The following is a 23,390-nucleotide window of genomic DNA, read 5'->3' as shown; positions in this document are numbered from 1 at the left end:
CAGGCGCTGTCCAAGTCACTTTACAATGTCATCTTATTGAATTCTCCCCTCTTCGAGGCAGGATGAGTGCAAATTCATACAGACAGAAAATGAGTTCACAAAAAGCAAATACCTCCCTTAAGGTAACACTAGTATGGTGTTCATCTGGGATTGAAACCCAAGGTTAAGAGTATTCTTCCCACTACTCTGACCCCAATAAGGATTATAGGCTTCACTATTAACAGATGCTTTTCCCCACACCATTTCTTCAAATGAAGAGTAGAAAAAGACAGAAAATGCTATCTTCCCACAAAACCTCGAAATAAAAGTGTGATGAGCTTTTAAAGATTGCTTTCAAAATAAAAACAGGACAGTTTTCAAATCATTTTCCTTTTGAGAATTTAAGTCCTTTGTGTGGTGCAGAGGTTGAACATGGTCACATAATTCCTACTAGCATCAAGGTAATCTACAAGGAAAAGTCCCATAAAACACAATTTCAACCTATTTCCACACACACAAACACACGTATACACATTCAAATTAAAAAAAAAAAAGCCTTTCAAGTTTTCTGAAACATTTATCAATATTTCATATCAAGGTGATAATACCATGAGAGAAATTTCAACTGAGGTTCTAATGAAATGGACAGGGCACACCAACTAAGGCAGTATCTGCTTCTTGTTTTCCAAAGTAGCACAAGAACTTAAAAAGCTGTATAATGTACTAAAAACTGCTTTGGAAGATCTCAAATTATTAACACTTCAGCACACATAACTGAATGTGCTGATAAACATCTTATGCCAGGAGGATGCAATGTTAACAAAACATCAGGGTCAGAGAGATATTATTGGAGACAAATAATTCCAATCCTCCAATTTCCTTTTCATTTTCTACACCTTTTTACTTGTTATTGAACGTTCAATAACAGTGAGTATTTTAAAGCAATTTCAAACCTTACATTAAAAGACATGACTATTTATAGATAAAATGTGAATGCTTTTTCAGAGGACAACTCTGAGTTTCAAAATGTAACATAATGCAATTCTCTAAGCAACATTTTCTAGAAAAATTAACACGTTGCTTTTCTCTGGAGAACCATCATGTCTCTAAAAGGACAATGACAGGCTTCAAGGAACTCCTCTGGATTTCAAGTTTAAAACGACAACTACCAACTTTTTCTTTTTTTTCCAACTCTTTCAAAGTTCAACAACTGATATGAGTTTTCCAGAAAGGCTTCTGGTCTTGCTCTAAGTAAAAATACAAATCCAATTATTATCACATTATGAAAATTAGAAACAGTTATGGTAAAAAGACAAATAGATAGATAATAATTGTAGTTATGTATTCATGTATTTCCAAAAACTCAAGGGTTTTATGACTCAAAATGGCAAGGCAAAACTTATCAAATAACATTCAGATAATCATTTTAAGAAAAAGGAATGCTGTAACATACATGATTTCCTTTTAAGTGCAGGACTAAAAACCAATTTGGACAATAAGACTCTAGGATGAATCCTATGAAGCTTAGGGATGCTTAGTAGGTCTAAGATGATGCCAACTGAATGATTATAAGTACCATACCTGAAAGCTCTTTTCCCAAACAGCACAAGCATCACTGGACCTAAAGGATATGATGAAAAGGAGGCCTTCTTCACCTGAATCCACAAGTTGAACTGCACAAGGATCTCCAAATGGAAGCTGGCACACACTTGTAGGAGTCCCATTTAGGAATGAAATCAGCTGATTTTTTCGAGTAAGGGCAATCAGTGACATTCTTAACTGGTCATTGACAATCTCAGTTGAATAGACATGCACAAATGTTATCATGCTGGTATAAGCAGGAGGGATAATGTATGTATCACTTATTACTTCTGCCCTTTCAAGAGAGTATGCACAAAAGTGGGTATTCCAAGTTGCATAATCTGATTTTGAAGGCTTTGGAGTGCATTCTTCTGCAGATAAATAACATCTCTTTAGTCCTAATAAAACTATACCTAGATTTTCAATCTCCCCTGCCCACTCAACAGAGGAAAAGTTCATAGACACACTGACAACTTTACCAGTTTGAGAAGAGATATAAAAGAATGTCTGACCATGTCTCCATAAAACTAAAGGGCCATTAAGGACCCTTATACTGTCCTTCATCTCATAGCCTAGTCTAAAACTCAAACACTTTTCAAATTTATTGGTGCCATGAAGAAACAGTAGAAAATATTTGAAAATGTTCTCTTCTTTAATGCACTGTATCATAACATAAGGCAGATTAATTCCAGTTCTGAAATCTGAAACACAGTCACAGCACATAATTTTTAAATGAGAACATTCTTCTTTTATGCTAAAGAATCCAGTGGATTTCTGAACAAATCCCCCTGGTCCTCTGCCAAACACCATTCTTCTGACATGTAACACAGGTATTGTTTTAGGCCCTACATCTACAAAATTTCCTTCAGACAAATGAAAAATAAGGACTTCTCCATTATAACAGCAGAACCTTTCTTGTTCATTAGATGACATTGCTTGTTTGCCAGTGAATCTACAGTATCAAGTCCAATTTGTGTTGGTCCAGTTTTGGAAAGTAAGTCAATTCCAGTTGATGCTTTTAAACCTAAAAATGAAATGAGGAAAACTGCCACTGAGTAGGCAGAGCTGAAAAGAAAACACATGTTTTAGTTAGAGAACTGTTACACAGGTAACTGTAAACGTTATCAATATTTTTTAGCTTTTTATGCGATCTTAACATTGTCACACTTATCAAAAACTGTCTCAATAGCGCGATCTGCAGCAACATGGATGGACCTTGAGACTGTCATACTGAGTGAAGTCATACAGAAAAGGAGAAACATCATATGACATCCCTTATATGTGGAATCTAAAAAGAAATGATACAAATGAACTTATTTACAAAACAGAAACAAACTCACAGACTTAGAGAATGAACTTATGGTTGCGGGGCAGGGAAAGGATGGTGAGAAGGGATAGTTAGGGGGTTGGGGATAGACATGTAGACATGAAAATGGATAACCAACAAGGACCTACTGTATAGCACAGGGAACTCTGCTGAATGTTATGTGGCAGCTTGGATGGGAGGGGGACTTAGGGGAGAATGGATACATGTATCCCCTGCATGGATCCCTGCCTTGTTGTGCCAACCGGGCTTGCATAATTCAATGAAGCTATGAGCCATGTCGTGCAGGGCCACCCAAGACGGACAGGTCATAGCAGAGAGTTCTGGCAAAACATGATCCACTGGAGGAGGGAACAGCAAACCACCCTAGTATACTTACTGTGAGAACCCCATGAACTGTATAAAAGGCCAAAAGATATGACACTGAAAGACGAGTCTCCCAGGTTGGAAAGGTGTCCAATATGCTACTCGAGAAGAGCGGAGGACAACTACTAATAGCCCCAGAAAGAACAAAGCGGATACATGTATACGTGGGGCGGAGTCCCTTAGTTGTCCACCTGAAACCATCACAGCATTGTTAATCGACTATGTGCTCAGTCACTTCAGTCGTGTCTGACTCTTTGCAACCCTATGAACTGAAGCCTGCCAGGCTCCTCTGTCCATGGGATTCTCCAAGCAGGAATACTGCAGTGGGTTGCCATACCCTCCTCCAGGGGATCTTCCCGACCCAGAGATCAAATCCATGTCTCTTGCATTACAGGGGGATTCTTTACCTGCTAAGCCACCGGGGAAGCCCGATGTATCCTGCAATTCATATTAATTCTTGCATACTCCAATATAAAATAAAAAGTTTAAAAAAAATCTGTATCCCAAATATCATTTCTGTAGAGCCCTTAAAAAACAGTTTGCAAAGAAGGCAAATAAGTACATCACAGAAGATAAGTGAATTTGTTAACAGCCTCTATTAAAAGGTACAAGTGCTCCATTATAAAGAACTGCAAACTTTCCGGTTCAGGGAATTTCAAACATACAGTCCTAACCTGGTTTCTCCCTCTATGTCTTAGCCCCTCTGCAATGGCATCTCAGTCAGTCAAGGATTCATATTAGATTGCTCCCATAGCCCAGGCACTTGGGTTTCTGTCTCCCTGAGAAAGGAGCTTCTACAGACTTGATGGTCAAAATGAAAGAGTGGTGAGGTGGGGGACTGGGGCGGGGGGTGGTAGAAACCAGGAAATGCTGTAACATGACTTTAAAAAAAATCTTCATAGGAGTAATAGAAATAAAATTTAAATCTTATTTTGCAAAAGCAATGCAGTTTTACATCCTAAGGAAGTCACTATTCTTATTCAAAGTAGAAAAAAACAGAGGATTAGATATTGTAATGAACACAAGGATTAAAACATTGCCATAAATTGTTCATGCTTATTATATGCCAGGTACAATACATGCATTATTTAATACTCACGAATATTCTTTTAAAGTAAGAATTCTTAATATCCCATCTTTTAATTTTTAAAATTTATTTATTTTAATTGGAGGATAATTACTTTACGATATTGTGATGGTTCCTGCCATACATCAACATGAATTGGCCACAGGTATACATGTGTCCCCCCCATCCTGAACCCCCTTCCCACTTCCCTCCCCACCCTATCCCTCTGGGTTGTCCCAGAGCACCGGCTTTAGGTGCCCTGCTTCTTAAATGAGAAAACTGTATTTTAATGAAGGTCAGAAAATTTTCCAAGGTTACAAAGCTAATCAGCAATAGCACTAGATTTAGAAGAGGGGCCCTGTGGCTCCTGACCCTATACTTCTAACCACTACATTGTCCTGGCACGTATTCCCTTGCTCTGAAGACTGGTTGTAAGAAAGGCAACTTGAGATAATTAGTAAGACAGAATAAAGAACAAAGGAACACCCCCTCCATTGAATCCATGTGAGAAAACATGTAAGTAAAAGATGGTGAAGTCTCTTCATTCACTGGTTATGTATGCTGAGTCACTCCTGTCAGTTTAATTCAGTCGTGTCCAACTCTTTGCGACCCCATGGACTGCAGCACGCCAGGCCTCCCTGTCCATCACCAAGTCCCGGAGTTTACTCAAATTCAGGTCCATTGAGTCAGTGATGCCATCCAACCATCTCATCCTCTGTCATCCCCTTCTCCTCATGCCTTCAATCTTTCTCAGCATCAGGGTCTTTTCTAATGAGTCAGTTCTTCACATCAGGTGGCCAAAGTTTTGGAGTTTCAGCTTCAGCATCAGTCCTTCCAATGAAAATTCAGGACTGATTTCCTTTAGGATGGACTGGTTGGATCTCCTTGCAGTCCAAGGGACTCTCAAGAGTCTTCTCCAACACCACAGTTCAAAAGTATCAATTCTTCAACCCTCAGCTCTCTTTATAGTCCAACTCTCACATCCATACATGACCACTGGAAAAACCATAGGTTTGACTAGATGGACCTTTGTTGGCAAAGTAATGTCTCTGCTATTTAACATGCTGTCTAGGTTGGTCATAGCTTTTCTTCCAGGGAGGAAGCATCTTTTAATTTCATGGCTGCAGTCACCATCTGCAGTGATTTCGGAGCCCCCCAAAATAAAGTCTGCCACTGTTTCCACTGTTTGCCCATCTATTTGCCATGAAGTGATGGGACCAGATGAAGCGGCGGCTGCGCGGTGCTCAAGCAACTGTGAGGAGATACCCCATGTCCAAGAACAAAGGAGAAGCCCCAGCAAGATGGCAGGAGGGGCAAAATCGTGTTTAGAATCAAACCCCATACCCACCAGAAATGCTCATAGGGCTCAAAAAAACTTTGTGCACACCAGGACCCAGAGACCCCACAGAGACTGAGCCAGAGCTGTGTTTGAGTGTCTCCTGCAGAGGGACGGGTCAGCAGTGGACTACCACATGGGCAGGGGCTCTGGGTTCAGTAGAGCTGGGTGTGGCATAAGCTCTCTTGGAGGAGGTTGCCATTAACCCCACCATAGAGCTGCCAAAACTTACATAGGACTGGGGAAACAGACTCTTGGAGGGCACAAACAGAACCTGGTGTGCACCAGAACCCAGAAGAAAGGAGCAGGGACCCCACAAGGGACTGACCCAGACTTGCCTGTGAGTGTCCAGGAGTCTCTGGTGGAGGCGTGGGTCAGCAGTGGCCTGTTGCAGGGTTGGGGGCACCGAGTGTAGCAGTGCGTGCATGGGACCTTTTGAAGGAGGTCGCCATTATCTTCATGACCCCCACCAGAGTTTGGCCCCAGGAGTCACTACTGTAACAGTTACCAAATGCTTAGCATACGCTAAGAACCATCAGAGCACCCTCTGAATGGTGGGCCTGCTTCTCCTTAGATGTGTGATTTATTTTATTTTTTTTAGATGTGTGATTTAGAGCAAGTTATTTAGTCCCTTTATGCCACCTGACATCCACATCTGTGTAACAGGGTGTGGTACCAGCACCAAACCTACAAGGTACTAGAATTAATGAATAGAACTCGCTTGAAATAGAACCTGACCCATAGAAAGTGCTAGACAAGGCTAGCTCATTCTCATCATCATGGCTAGCTGTGGTTCATACAGTACCTAATCTTAGAAACATCAGAGCAACTGTATACTTAATGGTTTGTGAATGCTGAAAGGTCTCTTGTCACTTTAAATAACTCTAACTCATACTCTCTCTTTTCTCTTATTTGTGGATCATTTACGCCAAGAAAATCAAGTACTTTAGAAATAAATGAAAATGAGGTCATGTACAAGTAAGTAATATAGTTTTCCTCTTTTGAATGAGAAGCAAACTCCAAAGGCTTAGGTTTTTTCTTTTATTATAAAAATCTACCAACAATCCAATTAGAAAAAAAAGTATCACTGAACCATAATCTATTGATTTAACAATGTAGCCTGCATTTTATCAAAATGACTTGATTTACAGGCAATTCTACTTAAAAGTATATTAAATCATTCAAATTGGAGATGCTGCACCTTATTGTTGAACTTCCAAATACATCACTTGTGGTTTTAAAAGACCCTCACAAATTTCTTTGAAACTGCTGTCATCAAGAAGTGGCACTTAAATCTCCTCTCCTTGAGTGAGGCCTGGTCATCATGACTCATTTTCAGGCACAGAATACAGAAGAAGACTAGGTTACAGAGCATGGTGGCTTCCTCAGTGACCTCTTCCTTGGATTATTTGCACTGGGGAAAATCCCCTGCCATATCGTTAAGACACTCGGGCAGCCCCGTGGAGATGCACACGCAGCAAAGAACTGTGGCTTCCTTCCAACAGCTAGCAAGGGACTGGGGCCTTCTGCCAAGAGCCATGTGAGTGAGCCTTCCTGGGATCACATCTCCAAGCTCCAGTCCAGCCTTCCTGAGCCAGAACCACCCCTAAGCTGTTCCCAAAAACCTGGTCCTCAGAAATTTTAAGATAATGAATGCTTGCTGTTTTACATTGCTAAATTTGGGAGTAATCTGTTACACAACATTTCTTTTCAAATCAAATTTATGATATTGTTTTTGAGAATTTCTAGAAGAATTACTGAAGCAACTGGAGATACTGGCTAATACAAACTAGCAAAAGCCAAATGACTTCCTGGCTTGTTAGGCAACTCATGCAAAGATCTGGGGAAACAGGTATCCCAGAGCAGCTTCAGCTTTATCAGTAAAGCAGATAGGCAGTGAAACCAAAGGTGTAGCTTTTACTTGTGAAACTATGTTTTACTTGAAATTGGTTACATTACATGAAAATGTATGACTAATACCTTCTTTTTTTCAAATTTCCCACAGACATCTCAGACCTCTTAGGAGACTTATAACAGAGTTTCCTATTTTGGCACTAAATGATACTTTTAAACATTATATATTCCGAGGTAAAGATACAAGAACTCATCGTCTTTTACTACCTAGTCACATCAACAGGTCTTGACTTCCTAATACTAAAAATAAACAAAAATAACTTGCATCCAGAAAAGGATTTTGTAATTTTAATATTAAATGTCACAACTAATGGGTCATCAACACAATGCTCTGGTTTACCCACACCCAAGTGTGGCAGGAGTAAGGAGGACCTTAGTGCTAAAAGGTCAGTAGAATCATCCCCTTCAATAAACTTGAGAGTATGTATTGTTGCCCTTTCATAAAGTGAAGAGTTAGGAAAATTGGGCACCTTACATTGTATTCTCTTAATGCTATCACTAAGTTCCTTAACTTAGAAACTTCTTCCTTACAATTTTCTGTCCCAGTTGTGTCTGTGATGGTTCAAGCTTTCATCCCTCATTTAGGCTGCAGCAAACGCCCTTTAATCAGCCTTCCTTACTCTAGTCTCTCTCTCCTCCAATATGTCCATTCATTTATGCTGCCTCGGTTATTGTTCTAAACTTATCTGGTAACTGGTCCCTAAACTTATCTGGTAACTGGTCCCTAATTCAAAAGTTTTGCATGCACCTGTTGCTCTACTCCCCCACTCCCGCCCCAACCAGCCCCCAAATCTATGATTTGTGTCCCTGAACTATGACCTGGAAAGATAGACGCTGAGTGATAACAGAGATAAAAAGTTGCAAACCACTGCTACAAGCTTTCACTGTGAGCTCCAGGCAAAAAGCAAAGTTATTCTCATGGACTTAGATTCAAATAGATTTAAAAACACAACTGTTATATGAAAGGCTATTTTTTTATTTTTAAGTACTACTGCAAAAACATGCACATTTTCAAGATACGCTATTTTACATGGATCATCTTCAGAGCTAAAAATCAGAAGCGAAACTACTAATTTATAAAGATTACTTTTTTTCCTTCAAACTTTCTATAATAATCTCAAGGCTTACTGAATTCACATATCTGTGAATATGTTTTATTTTATACTAATGCAACATCTACATTAAAGGTAAAAGTTCTGAGCATATGTTCACAAAACAGAACTTTAAAGCTATGGAATAAGTGGTAATATTCATTTTTAAGATATAAATAATCTGGAAACAAGTGAAACTAAGGTTCAGTGTAGAGGTTCTTAAACCAATATAAACAAGTCTTGATTAATCAAATCAGGACACCAGGCTTAGTATTCTAGCCTATTAGTCATTTGACTTTTTACTTAGTACTCTTACGACAGTGGCTGCAGAAAAAAACAGGTAACTCAAACCAGTTAAGTGTTACCTTCAGTCACAGCTCTGGAGGAGGCTGGGGGAGAGAAAGAAGCAGGAAGGAAGATTTGGATGCAGATTATTTATAAAATACTAGGCAGTTAATTTGAGCTTTTCCTGTTCTGTGTCACCACACATCAAAGTTGACTGTATATTTTACACATAAAATGAAAACAGATGTACGAGTATATTAGAAAAATGATACATGCTAACCTAAATATAGGCAACAAATTATCACCCTTATCCATCCTTCTCTCTCAGTCTCCCAACAAATAAACAATGTTTCTGTTAAATGTTAATAAATACATTTGGCATTATAAATTTCAGAACCAGGTCTGGTACAGGAAGATCATAAAAGAGCACTATATTATTTATATATGAAAGCTATAAAATTCTCTAAGAAACCAATCGATAGACTGCGACCAGTGGAAAGTGTCTTTGGAATTCTACCTTTGGGAAAAAGGTAGAATTACGACACTCAACTGTAAACTTCACCTAATAATATTAAGCATAATAATAGTATGAGCATAATACACAGAGATAATCATTTTTCCAACATACAGGACATTGTTTACCTAGTAAATTAACTTGGCTACAGAAGAGGTTCACTGTTAAAACTTCTTCTACCTATATAACTAAAAGTCACTTGTTCAGGCCTGCCCAGAGTCAAATCTCCCCTTTCCCAGAAACACTTAGTGTGTCTGAAATGTGGATGAATGTGATCCACTAAGAGAATCAGGAAAGATTAAAGGTTCTTGATGCCATACTAAGGACTTCTAACTTTCTCTAAGGAATGTTAAACCACTGAAAGATTTCAAAAATAGAAACCGCAGGAGTGTACTTCTGAGTAATAAAGATCCTGGTGACAGTGTTGAAGGCAGGGGAGTGAAGTGACACTGGGGGTGGAGTCATAAATTAGGAAATAATTACAAGGACTTAATTAAAGGGAGACTTTGGAAGACAACCTGGCAGTGAACAGAAATGCATACACCTAGAAATTTCATTTCTAGATATGAACCCAGAGAAATAATCCTACATAATAATGAAGACTTTTTTCTGGAATGTTCACCATGCTATTTTTTTTTCCCAAAAGCAAAAACTTCAATGACCACCAATAGGGGAATGAATAGATATGGATGGAATAGCATATTATAGCTAAGAGGAATGAATTATATGTGTATCATTGAGCCTCTTGATGGAAGGTGAAAGAGGAGAGCAAAAACGCTGGCTTAAAACTCAACATTCAAAAAACTAAGATCATGGCATCTGGTCCCATCACTTCATGGCAAACAGATGGGGAAAAAAATGAAAGCAGTGACGGATTTTATTTTCTTGAGCTCCAAAATCACTGTGGATGGTGACTGCTGCCGTGAAATTAAAAGACACTTGCTCCTTGGAAGAAAATCTATGACAAACCTAGACAGCATATTAAAAAGCAGGGATGTTACTTTGCCGACAAAGGTCCATCTCGTCAAAGCTATGGTTTTTTCAGTAGTCGTGCATGGATATGACAGTTGGACCATAAAGAAGGCTGAGCACCAAAGAACTGATGCTTTCGAATTGTGGTGTTGGAGCAGACTCTTGAGAGTCCCTTGGACAGTAGGGAGATCAAACCAATCAATCCTAAAGGAAATCAACCCTGAACATTCATTGGAAAGACTGATGCTAAAACTGCAATACTTTGGCCACCTGATGCAAAGAGATGACTCACTGGAAACGATCCTGATCTGGGAAAGACTGAAGGCAAAAGGAGAAAGGGGAGGCAGAGGATGAGATGGTTAGATAGCACCACCTACTCAATGGACATAAATTTGAGCAAACTCAGGGAGATAATGAAGGACAGGGAAGCCTGGTGTGCTGCAGCCCAAGGGGTTGCAAAGAGTTAGACACGACTTAGCGACTAAACAGCAACATTGTGGCTTGATTTCAAAAATCAAATGAAAAAAGTTGCAGAAATATGTATACTGTAGTATATTAGGCATCAAAATCAAAACAGATAAAACAGCATGATAAAACAGCATGATATACTTTGTTTACCTACAATGGCTACATTCCCTGACTGCTTTTTCTGTGCCAGGCACTGTTCTAAGCACTTTGGACTAATGCATTTCTTCCTCAGAACATCCTTATGCTATAGGTAGTATTATCCTCAGATGGGGAAACTGAGACATGGAATTTAAGGATATTCACAAAGGCCTGCAGATTGGAAGTGACAGAGACAGGATTCAAACGTAGGCAGCCTGGTCCAAAATGAAAAAGCAAAGGTGTAAGGATTCATGACAAATCCCAGTGACTGTCTATTCTGGAGAAGAAGGATATCAGAGTAGGGGAGACTTTAGCCATACTTGAGATACTGTTTCAAGGATATATTCAAATACAATATTACAAATAAAATGAACACAATGTTCATTTTCCCCCATAAAAAAGTAAAGATACAAAAAAAGTTTGGGGAAAAAGATGCTCAAGTGTCCATCCTGTTTGACTATGCCTGGTGGGAGTATGGGGGACTGTTCTTTTCTTCTTATAATTTCTTTGCAGTTTTCTGTTGCAACAAGCAAAAATGTCTCCAGACATGGTCAAAAAGTCCCCTGGGGGGCAAAACTGCCCCAGGTGAGAACTATCTTAATACATCATGCAGAATGCCAGGCTGGATGAAGCACAAGTTGGAATCAAGATTGCTGGGAGAAATATCAATAACCTCAGATATGCAGATGACACCACCCTTATGGCAGAAAGTGAAGAACTAAAGAGCCTCTTGATGAAAGAGAAAGAGGAGAGTGAAAAAGCTGGCTTAAAACATTCAGAAAACTAAGATCATGGCATCCGGTCCCATCACTTCATGGCAAATAGATAGGGAAACAATGGAAACAGTGAGAGACTTTATTTTCTTGGGCCCCAAAATCACTGCAGATGGTGACTGCAGCCATGTAATTAAAAGACAATTGCTCCTTGGAAGAAAAGCTATGACCAACCTAGACGGCATATTAAATAGCAGAGATATTACTTTGCCAACAGAGGTCCTGTCAAAGCTATGGTTTTTCCAGTAGTCATGTATGGATGTAAGAGTTGGACTATAAAGAAAGCTGATCGCCGAAGAATTGATACTTTTGAACTGTGGTGTTGGAGAAGACTCTTGAGAGTCCCTTGAACTACAAGGAGATTCAACCAGTCAATCCTAAAGGAAATCAGTCCTGAATTTTCATTGGAAGGACTGATGCCGAAGCTGAACGCCAATCCTTTGGCCTCCTGATGCAAAGAACTGACTCACTGGAAAAGACCCTGATGCTGACAAAGATTGAAGGCAGGAGGAGAGGGGAACGACAGAGGATGAGATGGTTGGATGGCATCACAGACTCAATGGACATGAGTTTGAGTAAACTCCAGGAATTGGTGATGGACAGGGAGGCCTGGCGTGCTGCAGTCCACGGGGCTGCAGAGTCGAAAACGACTGAGCGACTGAACTGAACTGAACACGCTTTATATCTTTAAACTTTATATAACTGTTTCAAAGATTTCAAAGTTAAATCTTGTGTTAAGTATCTCACACTCCAAGTGAGAAAGATGCTGCAAAAGTGAAGGAAGTTGCAAGTGAAGTAATTCCCAAATAGAGAAAGTACTAGGAATAATCTAGTTGTCATTCCAGAGAAAGAGGTGAACAGGCCTGGGGATGCCCACTTCCTAACCGCTCTTCCGCAATAACGGGACTAGGGGAGCCAAGCCCAGCCCCGCTACCTCTAGGCGAAGATCGGGTCAGGGAACAAGCCGCCAGCCCTACCTCTACGCGTGAGGCCCTCGCTCAACACAATAGCAACAGCCCCGGAGCAGCAACGCCAAAAATACTTACAGTGTCCTGCAGCTCCAAACCTCCCGCCTGCGCGCTGCATCTTGGGAGGTCCAGGCCGGAGGCTGCGTCCAGCGCAGAGGAGGCGGAGCCTGCCTAACCGGCCAGAACTCGGTTGCCATGGGAGCCTGAGGAGGCGGGGCCTCCGGGGAATGTTGTAAAAGTGAATGGCAGGCGGAGCTCGCACGGGCGGACCTCTGCAAGGGAAGAGCCCGAGATTCGCGGGCTGGCGGGGGAGAGTCCGCAGTTCAGGGGACGTCGGGGGCGGGGCCCGAACGCGAAGCGAATGGAAAGCCAGGTTGAAGGCCTGGTCCCGCCTCCAGACCCGAGCGGACGCACCAGATTGGGCGGCGTGGCGACGCTTCCGCCCTCCTTCCGTTGTCACGCGACCGCCTCCACCTCCCGCCCTTCTCTCTTTACCTCCTGGCCAGCTTGCCCAGTGCTGAGATATTCGGACCGCAGCTGTGGAAAGGGGCGACGCCAACTCTGATCATGTCCACGACCGCGACTATCGCTGAGGTGAGGAGCTGACCGCATCACTGCCGGGCCCCTCCATCCCGGACCCCGAAGCAGCCTCTGAGGCTAGGGGGCCGCGCGCCCAGGTGCAGGTGGGCTGGGCTGAGGGGAAGTGGGATGATGCCTGTAATGTCTAAGCGTCCCCTCGTGTCTCTCTTCTAGTATCAAGCCCAGAATAAAGCCAAGCTCATCTCTGAGGTCCGACGGAGGTTTGAAGCTGAGTATGTGACAGGTGGGTACCGCGATTTTGGTGTTGAGGCAGGTGTGCCATGAGCGGCCCCAACTTTGCTAAGATGTTTGTTTGGGTCTCTGTGGAAGCCGTTAGGGACCATTTCGATCCTCACGAGGACCGTGCCTTCCACGTTTTCTAGGTTTTCTCTCCGTAGTATGGCAAGGATACTGCTCCAGTTGGGCAAGTGACGTGTCTCTTGCTTCCTAAAGGGTTAATGTGAGTTGGAAATTCGTGTTTTGAGTATCTCGAGTTTATGGAACTTTCAGGACACTTGTTAGGCCCTCAGCTCAGGTGACGCCGTTCCTCTGCTGACCTGTCAGGAACAACAATCGAGATAATGAACCTGGAAATTGCCGAAATACTATTCACGTGTGCTTAATTGGGTATCTGAATCCCTAGGTTAGTTTGCCTAATTCCCCTTTATACAACCCAGCAGGCGCCCGCGAAGTAGGCCCCCCTGTGCTGGAGCAGGTTCTTTTCATCTCACAATGTACCTAGCAAAGTACCCGTGCATCCCAAATTGATTTATTGGGTGAACTTCTCTGTCCACATGTCACAGATAACTGGAGTTGTCCAATATTTAACTGATGATTTAATACCTGTACAGTAATTTTCAAAATCCTGCAGGATAATTTACTGTAAGGAGGGACTAAAGTCCAATCCTGACCCTGCCTCTTAATAGCTTACTTGTCTTTTCTGAGCCCCTGATTCCATATTTGTGAAGTTTGACTAACGAGGATGATTAAATGAAAATATGTATAGCAAACTGTGTAGCATGGGGTTAGCATATAGTAGGCTCTCAGTAAGTAGTTTTCCTCAGTAGTCTTTTTGGTTACATGAAAGAAGTTCAGTGTCTACATCCTGACTTCAGTGCTGAGGGTTCCCTGCAACTTTAGATGCCACTAGCTTGTATGTCAGTTGATGACCTAGAACAAATAAATCTGTTCCGAATAACCTGGTCAGTAAATCTTTTCATCCCTCCCTGTCAATTTTCTTCACACCCCAAATCTTGTACCAGAGAGTTGCAAAAGCATTTAATTCACTTTTAGCAAATGAGATAGCTGGTTCCAGTAAAGAGATAATTCTAAAATTGATTTCTATGGAAACATAATTCTTAGCTGTATAGTTTATAATATTGTAAGAAGTAACCCGGAACTTGACCTAATGTGCTAGTACTCACCAATAGTTGTTTGCTTAGGCCCAAGGGAGGAAGCAGGATATAGCCAGGAGAATTTAGTAACAGATAAAATCTTAAAGGTCATCTCCGTCCAGCCTTCTCATGTTTACAATGAAGAAAGTGAACTCTGGAGAGAGTAAATGATTTGCTCAGACTCCTTGGTAGCTAAGTTGGGGCTGGGTCTTCTGAATTCACTGTAGTAATCTTTCGACAACACCAGCATATCTAGTTAGATCATGACCCTCCCCAGTTTGAAACCCTCTAGTACCATTCTACTGTGTTTAGGAAAAAAAAAAAATCTCAAATTATTTTTGGTGACCTGCAACACCATCTTCATGTTACTGCTTATCTGGGTCAGTGCAGATTTCACCACTGCCCACAATAAGAAATGTATTATATATTGCAGTCTAGTACACACTCTATACACATTACTGAAGCAACAGTTCATTAAAGAATACTTCTGTTGAAAACCTATGACTCCCTGGTACACTGATGCACAAAATTAACATCATAACCTACAAATGTGACCCACAGAATAGTGTGACCAGCTTCTTTTATGCCCTTTAAACTGACTTGAGTCTGTTTCCATCTTGGGACTTTTCCATTTCTCTGCCTGGAAGACTCTACCAAGCATAGCTAAGTTCTGCTTCTCCATCTTGGTTTAATTGGATCTGAGAGGCCTTTGCTGTTTATTAAATGGCCTCCCTGTCTTGTCTTCCTAATGGTTATCACCTGTAACCTTCCTCGTTCATTTGTTGACTTATTATTGTTTATTTCCTTCAGCAAAATGTGGGTCTGGGGCAACCTGTGGGCCTTGAGGGCAGGGTCTGACTCATCTCTATATACTTAGCATAGTTCTCAATACATAGTCATTGACTGAATATAGCAACACTTAAATATAAATATATATATATGAAGATGAGTCCAAGTCTGTATGAAGAGCTGTCCTGTCTCCTCTCCCCCACAAAAATCTGGCAAAGAGCAGCCCTCACAAAATGTCTCATAAAGACCAGTGTTGTTTCAAAGTAAAGCACTGTCTGGTATTAAGTTTAAGGAGGATTTTGTCACACCTGGGTATGTGTGAATGAGTTATCTGCACAGCCATGGCAAATACTGATTTAATTAATTTGAAGACTTGCATTGGTAAGGAAAAGAAAAATTCTTGAGACTTTCTCCCCTTAAAGTTTCTGTTGTTTCGTGAAATAGAGCATTGGGTATAGGTAGAGTAGGAAACTGGCACAGAGGGTTGTATGATTTGCCTGTGTTCTCCCTTTCAAGTTTACTTTTTAAAAGTTAGTTAGAAAAAAAAAATTTAAAAAAATAAAAAACAAAAAAATAAAAGTTAGGTATTGAGAACAACCACTTTCCTCCTTCCTCTTTGATTTTCCCCTTTCTCTCACCATTAACTATTTTGTTTCAGAAGTGGCTTTAGGTAGACTTAAGCAAACATGTTTTTTCTAAAGGAAAATATTATTTGCAGTGTATCAGTTTACACACTGGCTGAACTCCAACAGCTCTTTTGGAGGTGGGTTCTTGGAAATTCCAAGCATGTTTTTGTTTCCACAGAAATTGTTAACCAATTATGGATAGATTTGTAGCTGCAAAAAGAACAAATTTGAAGGTCATAATTGTTGTAGCACTGCTAATTGTCCTTTTTATCCCTCATTGTTTCTCTGAGAAATTTCATGCTGAGTCTCAAATGAGAAACTTTTCCCATTCTCTCTTCCTCCTTCTTGTGTCCAGGGCAGGAGACTAGTCTCTTGTGACAAAAATTTATTCAGTTCCTGTTTAATTCTGGGGAGCAGTGTGCCAATATTAGAGATAGAGCCCCTTCCTGAACTACTACTACAATCTAGTAAAGGCGTTAAGACAGAAATACTAAAGGCAAATGCTGCCCAGAGGAATAGGAATGCTAAAATCATTTCTGTAGGAGTCCAGGACCAAGAAAAATCACATCTAATTTGGGTGACTGGGTTAGCCCAGAGTTGGAAAAACCTTCTCAGAAAAGGCGGTGTTTCTCAAGAACTTTGGAAGATGCTAGAACTCGGCCAGCCAGATAGCGAATGTGATTCAGGTGGATCAAATAGTCCAGGTTGAGATGCTTAAGTGAGAGGGTATGGGGCATGTTTGAGAAGCCAGAGGAAGTCCACTTTGATGATCCTTAAGGAGAGTAAGCACACCTGACTAAAATTATTGGGAGTATAGTGTGGCGAACCATGGCCACTGAAACAATACATTTGTACTTTAGTGAGTTTGAAAAACAACTGAGGTTTGTGGGTTTTATTGTTTTAGGTTTGTTGTCTGATTCTACAAGTATGTGAATTTATTTAAATAAATTTGTGTTATACCAAAAACTGTCCAGAGGATCTCCTATAAACTTATCATAAAGAGATATAGCTCTTACAACAGTGAACAAACTTTTTTCTGTACATTAAAACAAACACTTAAAAGATCATTCTGTATGTAATTTTCTGTGTTCTATTTTTTATTGCCATGATTTTATTTCCCCATATTAGGAGGTAACCAACATTTAACATTACTTAATATTCAGTTCTGTAAATAAAAGAGAATTTTCTTTTATCTGAAATAGCCTCTTTTGGACATTTAGATTTTTTCCCGTTTTTTGTTGTTGTTGTTGTTGTTTGTTTGTTAATATAATATTTTGTGCAGTAGTTCAGTTTGTTTCCTGAAGAGTCATGTCTAGAAGTAGGATTATTGGTTTGAAGAGTGAATAGTTTAGGACACTGACATGTGTGTTTAATTCTCCTCTATATAAATTGCACCAAGCTTAATTCCCACCAGTACATAGGAAAGTGTTAGGGTCACTACAGCCTTACGCAGATTAGGATCATTTCTTAATGCTTTTTTCTTGGTTTTAATTTGCATTTGATTACTAGTAAGAATAAACTTCATATATTTATATCCATTTGTAGTTTAAAATTCTTTTTTTCATTAGTGTGTGGCTTTTAAAATTGGTTTGGGCTTTTCTTGTTTGTCACTCTGACTTTTTTTCATTTTTTTGAATGAATGTATTCAAAATTACCCACTCCTTTGTGGTTTCTTCCATTGCTGTTGCGTTAAATAATTGTCCTTCATTCAGTAACTTTTTCTAGTGCTGTTGTTTTGTGTTGGTCTCTTATTTCTTAATTTTGAAGTATATTTTACATACAAAATATATAAAACATAAAATAAACACCCGTATATTCACTACTCAGAACTTTCTGTGTATCCCCGACCCTGCCATTCACACGGTAGTTGCTGGTCCTGCATTTGCTGTTACTCAGTCTCTTGCTTTTCATTAGCTTTGCCACCTGTGATGTATTCCTCACCATTGCTTTATTAAGTTTACCTCTTTTTTGAACTTGAAATAAAAGCTGAATATATTTCTCCATGATTTGCTTCTGTTGCTCAAGAGTCATTCTTGTTGTAGTTGATTCCTTTTTACAGTCATGGTGTATCAACAGTTCACAGACTGAAAATACCAATTGATGAATTTGGGGTTCTTTCTAGATTTTACTACTGTATACAATGCTGCTATAAACATTCTTAAACATGTGATGCCTAGATTTTGTCTAGAGCAGTGGTTCTCAAAATTGGTCTAGGAACTATCGTTTCTTGAGACAATTTCAGAGAGCTTCAGAGTCCAAACTATTTTCGTAATAACACTAAGACATCATTTTCCTTTTTCACTGGCATTCTCTCGCAAGCATACAGTGGGGTTTCCCAGAGGTTACATGGCATGTGATGATATTACTCTGACAGATGATAGAATACAGTGCTTGTGTGTCATTATATTTAAATTTTTTCTCAGTTATGATACCTAATGTAGTAACTACCAGTAAATACAGCCCACAGAAACAAAAAAGTCTTTAGAGGCCTCAGTTATTTTTTTAAAACTCATTATTTTATATTGAAGTATAGTTGATTTACAATGTTGTAATAGTTTCAGATGTACAGCAGAGAAACTCATCCATACACATACATGTATCCATTTTCCCCCAAACTCCCCTTTCACCCAAGCTGCCACATAGCACTGAGCAGAGTTCCCTGTGCTATATGGTAGGACCTTATTGGCTGTCCGTTTTAAATAGAGCAGTTTGTACTTGTCATTCCCAACTCCTGACCATCCCTTAACCTCATCTTTCCCCCCTGGCAACCATAAGTTCATTCTCTAAGTCTGTGAGTCTATTTCTGTTTTGTCAGTAAGTTCATTTGTATCATTTCTTTTTAGATTCCACATATAAGGGATGTCATCGGGTATTTCTTCTTGTCTGACATAACTCAGTGCAACTATCTCTGGGTCTATTCATGTTGCTACAAGTGGCATTATTTCACTCTCTTTTATGGCTGGGTAATATTCCATTGTGTATATGTGTTGCATCTTCTTTGTGTGTGCCTCTGTCAGTGGACATTTAGGTTCCTTCCATGTCTTGGCTATTGTAAACAGTGCTGCCTTGAACATTGTGGTGCATGTATCCTTTCAGATCATGTTTTTCTCTGGATATGCCCAGGAGTGGGATTTCAGGGTGGTATGGTAGCTCCATTTTTAGTTTTTTAAGGAACCTCCATACTGTTCTCCATATCACTTGTAGAAATTTAACATTCCTACCAACAACGTAGGAAGGTTCCCTTCTCACCACATCCTCTCTTGCATTTGTTGTTTGGATTTTTTGATGATAGCCATCTTGAGTGGTGTGAGATGATATCTCATTGTAGTTTTTATTCCCATTTCTCTAAAAATTAGTGATGTTGAACATTTTTTCATGTGCCTCTTGGCCATCTGTGTATCTTCTTTGAAGAAATGTCTCTTTAGGTCTTTTGCCCATTTTTTGATTGGATTGGTTTGATTATGTTAAACATTATGAGCTGTTTGTAAATTTTGGAGACTAATCCCTTGTCAGTCGCATCATTTGCAAATGTTTTCTCCTAATCTCTGGGTTAGAAGAATAGATGCTTTTGAACTGTGGTGTTGGAGAAGACTCTTGAGAGTCCCTTGGACTGCAAGGAGATCAAACCAGTCCATCCTAAAGGAAATCAGTCCTGAATATTCATTGGAAGGACTGATGCTGAAGCTCTAACACTTTGGCCACCCAATTCAAAGAACTGACTCATTGGAAAAGACCCTGATGCTGGAAAAGATTGAAGATGGGATGAGAAGGAGACGACAGAGGATGAGATGGTTGGATGGCATCACCAACTCAATGGACCTGAGTTTGAGTAAACTCTAGGAGTTGGTGATGGACAGGGAGGCCTGGCGTGCTGCAGTCCATGGGGTCGCAAAGAGTGAGATGACTGAGCAACTTAACTGACTGAACTGGGTTATCTTTTTGTTTTATTAATTGTTTCCTTTACTGTGCAAAAGCTTTTGAGTTTAAGTAGGTCCCATTTGTTTATTTTTATTTTCATTATTCTGGGAGACAGATTGAAAAAGATATTGCTGGGTTTTATGACAGAGTGGGTTCTGCCTATGTTTTCCTCTAGGAGTTTTATAGTGTCTGGTCTCACATTTAGGTCTTTAATACATTTTGAGCTTATTTTTGTGTATTGTGTTTAAGAATGATCTGATTTCATTTTTTTTACATGTGGCTGTCTGATTTTCCTAGCACCATTTGTTGAAGAGATTGCCTTTCCAACATTGTGAAGTCTTGCCTCCTTTGTCATAGGTTAATTGGCCATAGGTGCATGCGTTTATTTCTAGGCTTTGTGTCCTGTTCCATTGATCTGTATTTCTGTTTTTGTGTCAGTACCATAGCGTTTTGATGACTATAGCTTTGTAGTATAGTCTGAAGTCAGGGAGCCTGATTCCTCCAGTTCTATTTTTCTTTCTCAAGATTGCTTTGGCTGTTTGGTGTCTTCTGTGTCTCCATACAAAATTTTGTTCTAGTTCTGTGAAAAATGCCATTGGTAACTTGATGGGGATTGCAATCTGTAGATTGCCTTCAGTAGTAGAGTCAGTTGCACGATACTGATTCTTCCCATCCATGAACATGATACGATATTTCTTTCCATCCGTCTGTGTCTTCTTCAGTTTCTTTCATTGTCTTACAGTTTTCAGAGTACAGATCTCTTCTCTCCTTAGGTAGGTTTATTCCTAAGTATTTTATTCTTTTTGATGATGGTAGATGGAATTGTGTCTTGAATTTCTCTTTTCCATTTTTTGTTGTTAGTGTATAGAAATGCAACAGATTTCTGTGTATTAATTTTGTAACCTGCAACTTTACCAAATTCATTGAGTTCTAGTAGTTTTCTGGTAGCATCTTTAGGATCATCTATGTATAGTATCATGTCATATGTGAACAGTGACAGTTTAACTTCTTTTCCAGTTTAGATTCCCTTTATTTCTTTTTGTTCTCTGATTGCTGTAGCTAGGACTTTCAAAATTCTTTAGAATAAAAGTGGTGAGAGTGGACATCTTTGTCTTGTTACTGATCGTAGAGGGAAAGCTTTGAGTTTTTCACCATTGAGTATGATGTTAGCTATAGGTTTGTCATATATGGTCTTTATTATATTGAGGTAGGTTCCCTTGATGCCCACTTTCTGGAGAGTTTTTCATTGTAAATGGCTGCTGAATATTGTCAAAAACTTTTTCAGAGTCTATTGAGATGGTTATATGATTTTTATTCTTCAATTTGTTGATGTAGTATATCATACTGATTGATTTGCAGATACTGAAAAATTCTTACATCCCTGGGATAACTCACACTTGATCCTGGTGTAAGATTCTTTTAATCTATTGTTGGATTCAGATTGCTAATATTTTATTGAGGATGTTTGCATCTGTGTTCATCAATGACATTGGCCTGTAATTTTCCTTTTTGTGGTATCATAAAGATTTTGTATCTTTGTGATTTTGGTATCAGGGTGATTATGGCCTCATAGAATGAATTTGGGAGCTTTCCATCCACTGCAATTTTTTGGAAAAGTTTTAGAAGGATATCTAAATGTTTGATAGAATTTGCCTGTGAAGCCATCAGGTCCTGGACTTTTGTTTGTTGGGAGTTTTTTAAAATTAGTTTCAATTCAGTGCTGGTGATTGATCTGTTCATATTTTCTATTTCTTCCTGGTTCAGTCTTGGGAGACTGTACCTTTCTAAGAAACTGTCCATTTCTTCCAGGTTGTCCATTTTATTGGCATATGGTTGCTTGTGGTAGTCTCAGGATCCTTTGTATTTTTGTGGTGTCAGTTGTAACTTCTTCATTTCTAATTTTATTGATTTGAGTCCTCTGCATTTTTTTCTTTAGCTTAGCTAAAGGTTTAGCAATTGCATTTCTCTTCAAAGAACCAGGCTTTAGTTTTCATTGACCTTTTCTATTATTTTCTTCATTTTTCACTTATTTCTGCTCCTATCTTTATGATTTCTTTCCTTCTACTCACTTTGGATTTTGTTTGTTCTTCTTTCTGTATTTGTTTTAGGTGTAAGTTTAGGCTGTTTGAGATTTTTCTTGTTTCTTGAAGTAAAATTGCATTACTCTGAATTTCCCTCCTAGAACTGCTTTTGCTGCATTCCATAGGTTTTTTATCATTGTGCTTTCATTTTCATTTGTATCTAGCTATTTTCTGGTTTCCTCTTTGATTTCTTCAGTGATCCATTGGTGGGTTAGTACCATGTTGTTTAGCATCCACCTGTTTATATTTTTTAATAGTTGTTGTTCTTATAGTTGTTCTTATATGGTTGCTTGTAGCATTGTGTAACCTTGTAGCATTGTGATGGAAGAGATGCTTGATATGATTTCAGTTTTCTTAAATTTACCAAGACTGGACTTGTGGCCCAGCATGTGGTCAGTCCTGGAGAACATTACATATGCATTTGGAAATAATGTGTATTCTGCTGGGTTTTTTTTTGTGTGTTTTTTTTTGGTATTGGGATATAGCCAATTAACAAACAATGTGATAGTTTCAGGTGAGCAGCAAAGGGTCTCAGGCATTCATATACATGTATCCATTCTCCCCACACTCCCCTTCTGCTGCTTTAAACAACATTATTACTTAATTTTGACTATGCTGGGTCTTTGCCACTGCATGCAGGCTTTCTCTAGTTGTGGTGAGTGGAAGCTACTCTCTGTTGCCATGCATGGGGTTCTTATTGCAGAGCACAGGCTCTAGGGCGCATGGGCTTCAGTAGTTGTGGTGCACAGGCTTTGTTGCCCCACTGCATGTGCAGTCTTCCCAGAGCAGGGATTGAACCCATGTCTCCTGCATTGGAAGGAGGATTGTTAACCACTGGACTACCAGAGAAGTCCTATTCTGTTGCCTGGGATGGAATGGAGAGCCCTCAGCATAAAAGGGGTCCAGAGACCAAGAAGTTTGAAAACTGCGTCTCTAGTCTGTAGCCAACTGTGAACTGAGTGGGTGGTAGAATAGATACTCAGTCCACTTTACTAGATAATGCCAAACTAGTTTCCAAAGTGATTTCACCTGCTTTTATTTTAACCAGCAATTTTTGAATGTCCTTGTTTTTCCACACCTTAAAAACTGGCAGTGTTTTGTTTTGTTTTTTTAATTTTTTCCCATCTGATGCCATTGTTAAAATATCTTATTGTGGTTTTAGTTTGCATTTCTTTGAGTACAAGTGAGATTGAGCATCTCTTCATATCTTTATGGGCCATTTGGTTTC

The 23,390-nt window shown here is 39.6% G+C and overlaps 2 protein-coding genes across 6 annotated transcripts in view; one reads left to right on the top strand and one right to left on the bottom strand.

Annotated features, from left to right (window-relative positions):
• FANCB (FA complementation group B) overlaps positions 1-13,042 on the bottom strand; it is a 115,287-nt gene extending 102,245 nt beyond the window's left edge. For 3 of the 4 annotated variants that reach the window (XM_043896171.1, XM_043896170.1, XM_043896167.1), the window contains exons 1-2: positions 12,854-13,042; positions 1,561-2,625 (exon numbers count right to left, since the gene is read on the bottom strand). In XM_043896171.1, coding sequence (XP_043752106.1) covers positions 1,561-2,493 — 933 coding nt within the window. In that variant the 5' untranslated portion in view covers positions 2,494-2,625; positions 12,854-13,042. Of the gene's footprint in view, positions 1-1,560; positions 2,626-2,775; positions 2,810-12,853 lie in introns of those variants that run through there. The other variant, XM_043896168.1, reaches the window with a different exon arrangement.
• Positions 13,043-13,218: 176 nt separating this feature from the next.
• Positions 13,219-23,390, top strand: part of MOSPD2 (motile sperm domain containing 2) — an 85,115-nt gene continuing 74,943 nt past the window's right edge. For both annotated transcript variants that reach the window (XM_043896162.1, XM_043896161.1), the window contains exons 1-2: positions 13,219-13,369; positions 13,529-13,598. In XM_043896162.1, the coding sequence (XP_043752097.1) occupies positions 13,343-13,369; positions 13,529-13,598 (97 nt within the window). In that variant the 5' untranslated portion in view covers positions 13,219-13,342. The remainder of the gene's footprint in view (positions 13,370-13,528; positions 13,599-23,390) is intronic.

This window comes from Cervus elaphus, chromosome X, assembly GCF_910594005.1.
Source record: "Cervus elaphus chromosome X, mCerEla1.1, whole genome shotgun sequence".
Lineage (NCBI taxonomy): Eukaryota > Metazoa > Chordata > Mammalia > Artiodactyla > Cervidae > Cervus > Cervus elaphus.
Note: the sequence above shows the minus strand (reverse complement) of the source record. Positions and strands in the feature narration are given on the sequence as shown.